The sequence below is a fragment of the Thermothelomyces heterothallicus genome (assembly GCF_042370625.1).
Source record: "Thermothelomyces heterothallicus CBS 202.75 unplaced genomic scaffold P884_scaffold_13, whole genome shotgun sequence".
In the NCBI taxonomy this organism is placed as follows: domain Eukaryota; kingdom Fungi; phylum Ascomycota; class Sordariomycetes; order Sordariales; family Chaetomiaceae; genus Thermothelomyces; species Thermothelomyces heterothallicus.
Window position 1 is genome coordinate 513,792 of NW_027192574.1, and position 10,263 is coordinate 524,054.

The following is a 10,263-nucleotide window of genomic DNA, read 5'->3' on the forward strand; positions in this document are numbered from 1 at the left end:
CTTTCTTGCTTTCTTGCTTTCTTGCTTTCTTGCTTTCTTGCTTTCTTGCTTTCTTGCTTTCTTGCTTTCTTGCTTGTTCTCTTCACGCGACTGGGAAAAGGTGCAGGTGCAATGCGGACCACAAGCCCAGGTGCCATGCCACTTTGGCCTCGACTTTTTCTAGGACCAGCAACATACATCTGAATACTCCACAGCAAGTTGACGGTAATGGAGCCGGCAACGTCGGCAACCCCATTGAAAACCTGGTCTCGAGAGCGGCGGCCATCAGCTCTACCAGTAACTAATTGTCCGAAGCAATATGGCTGCGCCCCAAGTATTTAACCACGCTGGAAGCGCTACCGGCCGAGTTGCGACACCACGTCTTCGAGCACCTTACCGACAATTTGAAGGATCCACCGGGCCCTCGGAATCGCATCTCTCGTCTTCTCCCAACAGTAGCCACTTGATCGGAAGGTCTTGCCGTGCGGGGTTCTCAACACGGCGCTCGGCCACTCGCCGCGGGCAGATGTTTACGCCCTACGCCCTCCAGGCGTCGGCTCAACTCTGCAATTTGGCTTCTGCTGATTATTTCCGCCGTGGACAGCTCACCCAGAAACCATCAAGCTCTTTAATTATCGGCTATTACGTTGCATTATGGCTCTTCCATGATACTTGAGGGGAATATACAGCAAACGCTACTCGGGGACCGTTCACCTAGCTTGCAGAGATGGCACTACTATCCATCATGCTTGTACGAGACCCCGACCTCCGGCGGCTACACAACTTCCTCGGTAACCCCCTGTCTCGCCGTTGGACATAGCGCGGGCATGAGTTGAGGAGCAAAGATTGGCGGTGATGTGGGCTGGGAGGAGGAACGGTGGTGAGTCTGCTCGCGCGCTAGACACGACTACATCAACTACTAGCACTGCCTGTCCTTCCTGTGTTTGAGTTTTTCCCAACAGGCCGAGGCGAGCGGCTGCCATGTTGGGCAATTCCGTAATTATCTGAGATCCGGAGTCTGTTCTTAAGCAAATCCGCACCACTGTCAAGCCCCTAACTACGTACACTAATTAACCAGAGAAAAAAAAACGGCAGGGACTTTAGAGTTGGCTGACATGAATCTCGTCTCAATACCCGGAACTGGTGTGCTCGTTACCTATCTAGAAGTACCCAGCTACCCAGCTGGTAGTTCGAGGAAGCGGCAACCGAGCGGCTCTTCCGGAGCTGTCTATAGTGGAGCCTCCAGACCACCGATGACAAGTTGGGGCAGTACAACAAGCGCCGAGGTGGAGGTAGGTATGGACGGGCCGATGGAGGGCTGTGATAACAAGACTGGTACGTCATTGGCCACTTTCACGGTTGAACCCCTATTCTGGAACCCTCAAGTCGTATGTATGTACAACACGGCCAACGTGCAAACCCAGCTGCCGAAGCAGTCCCCGAGGACTGTTAGTGTACGGCACGGAATGCTACATCAGCTTGAATACGATGATGCTGAAGGATTTGAAGCTACTCTAGCCAGAGCACATGTGAGGTGTGTTGCATAATTACTCTTCGTATTCGAGTGTAATTAGTACTTCGTAGTGTAGTCCTGGTTCCTCCCGGCCTCGAAAACTTCACTCCTCCACTCCAATCTCGCGGTGAGCTTTGATACAATGGACTCATATCATTGCATCGGCCATCCGTCACAAATAAAACCGGGAATTACTTTCCGTTGCTAACGTAGGACGCGCGGAGTGCCAAGCCCATTTTGGAAGGCCGGCGCCCTCGTCGTAATTAATTACCTCTTGTCATAAGTTACTCTCTCTCTTTTCCCTTTTTTTCCTCCGAAAACAAAGAAAGAGAGAAACAAATAGAAGAGGGCGCTCAAACATTCCTGCATAGAGCAGTAATAATAACAAGTCCTTGCATGTAACACACCATTCAAATTCCCCACTACTCGCAGCATTAGTTAGAGGAGGAATGCAAGAGGAATGTGTCCTTCCCGGTACTCGAATCGGTTTTGGTAGCAACTACCAAGTATGGAGTGGCCAGAGACAACAGAAGCAAGGATCCCTTGCAAACCGCTCACTACCAATAGCTTGCACACATGTGTAGATGTATGTACAGCACGGAAAGTTTATGGAACATACTGCAGAAAAAACATGGCATTACTTCGGCCATACGCTTGTCGCTTGCAAACCCCTTTATTCTTCAGCCCACTATGAGAACACCGTCGTCTGACACTGATTTCTTCTTCTCAGTCCTTGAGGTGTCCAGATCACGGCTTACCCAAAAAGTTGCCTAGCGGTTCCCAGCGGCATTAAGCTTGAAACGACAGTGCCGAGGACGGCTACACTTGCCTGGTGCCGGGCCGGCTTTAGTGGACTAGGTGGTCCTCACTCAGCGCATCTTATTTGCAGGTGTTCTCCAATGTTGCATGGACAGACTTTCAGCTCCCGCAACGATAGGCTCCCAAGTTAATGCACATAAATGCGATTGGTGCTTCTTCATTCAGGAGTCTCATTCAACCTCGTCACGGGCCCCCCAGCTCTCACCATGTGATTTCAATCGTTCGAAAAGTCGGGTCCACAAAGATCCTTTATTTTACTTTATTCCCCCCCTCCCCGCTCCACTACACACTTCATGCAGTCGGATCCCGACTAACACATGCACATGCCCATGTTCATGTATGAGACATTTCACATTTTTATTTTATTTTAACGTATTACTGCGTACCAGGTCTCTAAGCAAACAGAGACGACAGCCATCGCGCCGAGCGGTCCCCGCCGGGCACGGCTTGATTTGTCCACCGATGTGGACTCGATCGTTTCGCCAGTTTACCCGATTCGGGAGGTGCGTAGACGCGGGAGGCTGTTCCTGGCGCCCTGGGCACACTTTAGACTGTATGTACAGTGCTGTACCTCGGTACACTACACTGCAAGCGGCCGCCCAATGGCGGAGTTGCCCCTGGCCCGATGCTCTCGGTACCACGCTAGTTTTTGAGTGTGTTGTGAAGAGTGTTGTGAACCTTGATCAGCAGAGAACTTTCACCGACACTGTGCCGCACCCTTTTGGCCTCAACCTCACTAAGCTTACTTGTAGCCAGCCCAATGGGGGTTTAGTCAATGGGAAGTTGGTCTCTTCCCCAGTCTCCACAAGGCAGTTTGGGATCGTCAACCGCTGCAACCAGAGGGGCTCATCATGGGGTTGGCCCATGGGCCCGGCCAAGGGATGGGCCGAAAATGCAACACTGAGAGCGCTATGAAGGGGAATTGGAAGAGGCAGCTCGAACAGACCATGAGGGAGGCGCAGCATGCCAGTTGGACATAAATCAAGGAGCAACGTCTCGCAGCCGCCGCATCTCTTCCTCTCACTTGCTCTGTAGTTCTCTCGAGCCACGACATCCCCAAAGAGAGAGATCCTCCGGGGTTATTACTTCTTCGTCTCTATTCGCCAACAGACAAGTGAGAGAGAGAGGAGAAGCAAGATGCGCAACCAGATGCTCCTGTCCGCCCTCGTCGGCGCGGCCGGCGTCGCGGCCCGCGACGTGCCCTCCAACGTCCAGAGCTTCTATGACTCGCTCAAGGCTGAGGGCGCTTGCTCCAACAAGCTGGCCACGGGCTTCTACGCCAAGGACGACGGCCCCAACAGTAAGCCACTAAACCACCCATCACCGCCCTCTTCAGTAAGAGTACGGTCCGGCCCCCCCTCGCGCTAACGCTGTGAACCCCCCCCCCCCTTCCTTCTTCCCGCGGGCCAGCCTTCGCCTACTGCGGTGACCACCTGTCCGACTACAACGTCATCTACCTCAAGGGCTCGGGCAGCGCATTCGCCGACATGGACATTGACTGCGACGGCGAGCAGAACGGCAAGGGCGACGACGGCCGGTGCGGCAACAGCCAAGACACCCAGTCCATCACCTCGTTCCAGGACATCGTCGAGGGCTACAAGAAGGGCGTCAAGGACCTCAACGCCTACGTGCACCCGTACGTCGTCTTTGGCAACACGGGCTCCAAGAGCGGCTGGAAGACGTTCGACCCGCAGAAGTACGGTATCAAGCCCCTGTCGGTCATGGCCGTCGTCTGCAACAACAAGCTGGTGAGTGTCAACTCTCCGCCCCTCCCCGCCCCCCCCTTTTCCCATTTCTTCTTTTTATACTTTCTTTTTTCTGCAAAACAACAACAACAAAAAAAAAAACAGATATACCAAAGAGCCTTAACTAAGCACCACATCCATTTTTTTTTTTTCGATCGACACAACGACCAGATCTACGGCGTCTGGGGCGACGAGAACGGCGACGACGGCGACAAGCCCATGGTGGGCGAGGCGTCCATCTCGCTGGCCACGGCCTGCTTCGGCACCAGCATGACGGGCAACAACGGGCACGACGAGACCGACGTGCTCTACATTGCCTTCCCCGGCGACGACGCCGTGCCGGGCGCCAACGGCGCCAACTGGGCCGCCGACAGCTGGCAGGCCTTCGAGTCGTCCATCGAGGGGCTCGGCAACAAGCTCATCCAGCGGATCGGCGGCGGCGGCGGCAGCGGCGGCGGGGACCCGGGCAACGGCGGCGGAGACGACCCGGGCAACGGCGGCGGAGACGACCCGGGCAACGGCGGCGGAGACGACCCGGGCAACGGCGGCGACGGTTCCGACGAGTGCGAGTGGCCCGGCCACTGCGAGGGCGCGAGCTGTTCGACCGACGACGACTGCTCGGACCCGTGGGCCTGCATCAATGGCAAATGCGGGACCGACCCAGGTACGGGCAGCGGCACCTCTCCCAGCTACGTGTGCGAGTGGGCCGGTCACTGCGAGGGCGCCAAGTGCTCGACTGACCATGACTGCTCCGGACAGCTCTACTGCGACTCGTCTGAGAAGGTGTGCACGGCGGGGTGCGAGTGGCCCGGCCACTGCCTCGGGGCCAAGTGCACGACCGACGATGACTGCTCGGATCCCTATGAGTGCAACGCGAGTGCGGGGTACTGCTGGTATACACAGTAATTAGGGAGGCCAGGCAAAGAGTTGGTGGTTAATGCGATCATCCATCCGGATGGACAATTTGTCACGAATGTGGTGTAATCTGTTTGTGGCCGCCATGGATCGGCGGGCGATGGACGAGAGACACCGCTCGTTGGTATCTGGAGCTTCATGAAATACAGTCCAAGCTAGGTAAATAAGATAATGACAATCGCCGAAGAACCATCTTACAGCATCACCAGAGCTTGGTATAGGGACCACTGAACGTCCATAAATCGCATAAGCTCAGAGCCACCGGCAAAGAGTCTTGATCTCCTGCGCCCGATATTCGGGAACTCCCCAACGGCGCTGATGGTTGTGGTTGGCCCAGGATGGCCCACGGCCCTCTTCCTACCATCATCCGCCAATCCTCGACGTCACACTCCCCCATGCTACCCCCAACTCACAAAACCCCAGGAATCCTGTTCCATCACCGCAATGCATGCCTTCTCGGTCGACGCCGTTATGATTCGCAGCAAAGCCACCTCAAGCACAGTAACAGTTGCCCGCGCAGCTCTTCATGAAGTCGTTGTGGAAACCTGTGACATCGCAGTAGGCATTGGCGTTGTTCGAGATGCACAGGTCGTTCATCATGGCCGACTTGCACTGAGGCGTGCCATATTTTGACGCGGTCTTGGCCTGAGGAGCCTTGCCCGTTGCGGAGCTGTCATTGCTTTCCACCGGGGCCGCGAGGGTCGAGGTGAGGAAAGCGGCGGTGGTCGCGAGAAGGGCGAGCAGCTGTTGAGAGGTTAGTTCAGAGTACTCGAAACGGACCATATATCATAGTCGAAAGGGAAAGAGGGTCATGACGTGCCTTCATCTTGACGGCTGATCAGTGATGAACGGTGATCGGCGCGGGTGAGAGTTGTCGATCCTTGACGGATGGAATGAGGCTCGGCGATCTGGCTGGGAGAACAAGACAGCCTCTGGCTGCGACGTCGCTGGGCCGGCTCCTTATACCAGGGACCGGGCGGCCAAGGATGAGAGTGGTGGTCTAGAATGCGCCCTCTGCTACCTGATCCCGGGTATCGGTTGTGGCGGATGAGCTAGTAAAACGAGCGTGCAACCCAAGTTCGTGGAAAGGCGAACCGGAAAACGACGACCAGAGGGACCACTTTTGGAGGCTCGTGCAGAGGAGAGTGCTCAACCAGGAAAGCTGCGCGTTGGCCAAGAATGGGATGGTTTTTAAGAGTCCAGGTCCGGGGGTACGTGGTTGGTTCGGCCAGCGCAAGTGGGATGCAACGACAGGAGAAGAGATGAGTCTGGTGGGAATATGGGTGCGAGGGGTGCGTAACCTGGACGCCGGGAATTGAGGGACGTGGGAGGAGGCTACACTACACTAGTGTGGAAATCTAGGAGGGCCCGCCGAGAAAACTGGGATAATATTTGGAAAGGGTGCCCCGGACGGAGGGTGCGATCGACACTGCTGCAGTGATTTCCCCAAGGGAGAAATGACCACTCAACTCGGAAGCTCCGACCGGCCTTGTTGGGGAGCGTTGCACTTCCCAGTTTACTATTCGCCGAAAGAACGCAGAACAGAAAAGGAGAAGGGGATGAAGAGCTTGGCTCGGGAAAAACGATTTCCAAGAATAGCCAACTATGTCACTCAGCTACACTACCTTGGGCATCGTACTATATGTTAGTGTAGTAAAGTGCATATACGCGGCACGTGGTTTGAATGGAAGAATGATAATTGCATCTCACTCTTCCTTGCCCAGGCCGCCTGCAGTTTTGTGGGATTGAAGAAGAGACGAGGAACCTCGTAATTTCCATCCATCCTTCTTGTCAGGGGGTGGCCATATCCAAAGACGGTTGATTTGCTTGCTCGTTCCGTTCCTAATTTATGCCGAAAGGTCACTTGCTCCATTCCTGGCCCCCTTGGCTACCAAGATGGACTTGAGCCGAATTGGCCAATGGAACCCTGGGAGCAGGGTCGAGAGCCGGCCCAACGACCAACTCAGGAAGAGATCGGCACGGAGCCGGTGCAGGCCTGGGGGGCAGCTCTTTCCGGTTAGGCGGGCAACATTGCTGGGTTCCGGCAGCTGGGTAGCATGCACCGTCCCGGATTTGAGGCAGGTCCCGTTGGTTTCTCCCGCCACACTACCCAATGGCCGTTTCATGAATATATTGCGGGGTCTTTATCCATATTTCACCCGTACAAAGAAGCATGCATTTGGGCCACTTCAAACACTGCACGCCGGCACCTGCCGTGGTGTTGCGTGGTTGAATTCGAAATTCTCAGAGGGCATGGCTCGCTGCAATGGACGGTGTGCCAGCGTCATTTTTGTTCCTGATTCTCGACTTTTTCGTGGCGCTGCCGTCCTTATGATACATCACATCATCCGTGACCTAGACTGATCATCCTTGCAATACACTAGAACGACGGAACGCCGCTCCGTTGCCCTATTCCACCAATGCTGCACAGAACTTTGGGAGCCGGGGATTCACGTGGAACCTCGCCCTACGCATGGTGTGTAAGAGTATTCCGCCGCATACTCGAGGTTCGCCGCGAGCCAAGTCCCGCACCGCGATGCCAAGGAACCTCGCTCTCGCTACTCTCTGTCTGTGGTACGTTGTCCCTTGCAGGAAGCAATATCCGTTGAATACCTGCTCGCAGTGTTTCGCAGAGATATATATAAGGTATATAAGATACCAGCTGCAGGTTGCGTATCAGTATCTACGGGGTTAAACTTGATTTGTGATGTGCTGGGCACGAGGTGTACGACCTGATGCCAATCGCCTGAACTTCTGGCCCGCCATTCATCATCAGCATCGCATGAGGGTCCCAGGGACTCCTTTTTCTGCTCTTCCAATTTACGAAACGCAGCGGCCCGGTAAACACAGCACCTATCAAATTCCGACGAGACGTGCCGATCTAATCCGGAATACCTCCGTAGAGGAGAGAGGATTTGAACTGCTGGCAGGTTACATCTAACCAGTGCGCATAGCTTAACAAGCCGTTGCAAATCCTAGCGCCGCTCTCCGTCCGTAAGGTAGTAAGGTAGCGAATTGGAACGGGCCTACCACAGTGCCCACGCTAACACCAAGCAGTTACCTGTGGATTTCGGGGGTAAGATACATCGGCTGGCCAGAGGGGCAGCTCGGAGCTCGGAGCATCCCATACTCATTTACCAAATTGCGAGCCTCTTAGTGCCTGAAAGAGATACCAGCATTGCACAAAGAGCAGCAGCGTGAGTAATTAGCGTACCACATATTAACTAGCACATCATTCGCACGTCTATCTTGCGCTTGTCTTGCTTTGGTCGCCATAGCGCCATCTCTGTCTACACTCTTTCATCCCTGCGTTCGAGCACCCGTTGTTCCCGTCCGTACGCTAAATAGGCATCATCGATCTCGCATATTATATCGTGCTATAAAGCGAAAGACCTAGTAACATTCGTATCGACAGCTAAATTATGGACCGGTTCCGGTTCCAAACCACTAAGGCCTCTCTTACTTTGTCAGCGAAATATATAATAGGTAGGCTCGCATCCGTCCCCAGCTCCCTGGTGGAAACCGGTTTTCCGCTCGGGAGATTTAAACGCCCCTAGTTGATGCCTCTCAGGAGCGAACACCTGGGGAAGCCAAAGAACTTGGACCAGAGCAGGCTCAAGGATGAGATCAGTCAAATCACAATTACATTGGCCAGTTGCCAAAGTTTAGTTCACAAGGACATGTTTATTACGTGCTACGGAATGGCCATGTAACACTTTGTCTTTCAAAACCAGTATCGGCGCGCTATTATGGGAGCTAAAATCAGGTGTAGCACGATTGCGTTGAGCACACAGTTGCTAAAGGAGGCTGCCTTGAGGAGGAGGCACTCTTCCCAGGTCGGTTAATTGGTGGGCATTGTTTAATAATCAAATCCTTTGTGGTACTCATGAAACCAAGGAGGCGATGAAAGAAAGAAGGAATCAGAAGTTGATATCCCGAGGCCAAGCGAATAACTTATAGGCGTCGAGGACTAATTAATACGTCGTCGGCTTGGAGTCTGTTCCCTCTGCTGACTAGTCCCGGCTCCGCAGGAAACGCTTCATTCCAATTCATTCACGCCAACACCACCATGTCACGACACAGTTACCAAGTAAGGAGCAACCCATTTGCTGTTCCACATTTCACAACTGAAGTCGGGTGCAGGCAAAACGCTCAAACACCGCAAGTACCTAGTATGTACTGTACATACAATGATATTATACCTGACCGAGTGAAACCCGATTTACAACGCATCAGACCACGCCGACCAGGGTGTTCTGATCGTGGCCAATTGGCCAACTCTCCTCGAACGGCACCACGATTTGACGGACATGTTAGATACCCAACGTGTCTCTCTTCCTGCACCTCCTTTTGCAACCCCCTTTGGTTTGGCCCTCGCCCGAAAACCCCGCGCTTTACCGAAATAGACTTCCCCCAAGAAGCCCGTCACCACCCAAGATCCCATCCACACTCCTCTTCAGACCCTTGACCAGTCTCCTCAACTCCAATGTCTCCTCTGCCTCGGCCGAAACTTGCCCGGCAGTCCTCGCGCTCGCAGGGGCAGGCGCAATCTGCGCCAGACACTCATCCGCCCGCGCGAGCAGCTCGCTCACCCACACGCCAATCACCCCGTCCCCGCCGGGAGCGCCACCTCCGCTAGCGCCGACAGAAGAGGACGCACCAAAGCTTCCGCCCGAGGCCGCCGCCCCGGCAGCGCGCCTCTCCACTTCCCTGACCCACGCCTCGACGGCCACAGCGATCCACTGCACGACGATCTTCCTCCGGCGCCCGGTAAATGGCGCCTCTTGCGCGTCAAACATGTTTTCCAGCACCTGCACGACCAACGCGTGCGGCACGCCCAAGTTCAGGAACAGCAGCACCGGCCAGCAGGGATCAGCGCCAATGGAGGCGTCCTGGCCGTTGTTGACGGCATACTTGCAGACCTCGGGGAGTAGGGTGTCGACCGGGAACACCAAGCTGTCCAGTGATGTGCGGTGGGCGATGAGCTGGATCTGCTGAGAGACGGATTCGTACGGCAGCGGCGGTTCGCCCGTGATGGGTGGTACGCCTTCCGGGAGGGGCTGACCCGCCTGGGCTAGTTGCCAGTGTGCTTGGCGTTGTTCGGTTTCGTAGGACGTTTGCTCGATCAAGCGCAGCCAGGTATCGGTGATGACGCGCGGGTTGTGGTAGTCGGCAGCATGGTAGATCAGGAGGCAGAGGTCGAAGTAAGCTGCTTGATCGGCGTATTCGTTGTACAGCTGCAACATCATTAGCAAAAAAAAAAAAAAAAAAAAAAAAAAAAAAAAAAAAAAA

General features: G+C 54.7%; 3 protein-coding genes across 3 annotated transcripts in view; 1 reads left to right on the top strand and 2 right to left on the bottom strand.

Moving 5' to 3' along the window:
• Positions 1-3,015: 3,015 nt before the first annotated feature.
• On the top strand, positions 3,016-5,128 carry P884DRAFT_225097 (fungal chitosanase of glycosyl hydrolase group 75-domain-containing protein). The gene is made up of 3 exons (XM_069439607.1): positions 3,016-3,611; positions 3,722-4,059; positions 4,186-5,128. The coding sequence occupies exons 1-3, from the start codon at positions 3,449-3,451 to the stop codon at positions 4,960-4,962; spliced, it is 1,278 nt and encodes a 425-aa protein (XP_069297054.1). The 5' UTR covers positions 3,016-3,448; the 3' UTR covers positions 4,963-5,128.
• A 335-nt stretch (positions 5,129-5,463) lies between these two features.
• On the bottom strand, positions 5,464-5,754 carry P884DRAFT_244661 (uncharacterized protein; the record flags this gene model as incomplete). Its single annotated transcript, XM_069440382.1, has 1 exon — positions 5,464-5,754. One exon carries the CDS (start codon positions 5,752-5,754, stop codon positions 5,464-5,466), a length of 291 nt encoding a protein of 96 aa, XP_069297055.1.
• Positions 5,755-9,365: 3,611 nt separating this feature from the next.
• Positions 9,366-10,263, bottom strand: part of P884DRAFT_202184 (Non-repetitive/WGA-negative nucleoporin C-terminal-domain-containing protein) — a gene marked incomplete at both ends in the record, with an annotated part of 4,538 nt that continues 3,640 nt past the window's right edge. The window contains one exon of the mRNA XM_069438404.1: positions 9,366-10,208. Coding sequence (XP_069297056.1) covers positions 9,366-10,208 — 843 coding nt within the window. The remainder of the gene's footprint in view (positions 10,209-10,263) is intronic.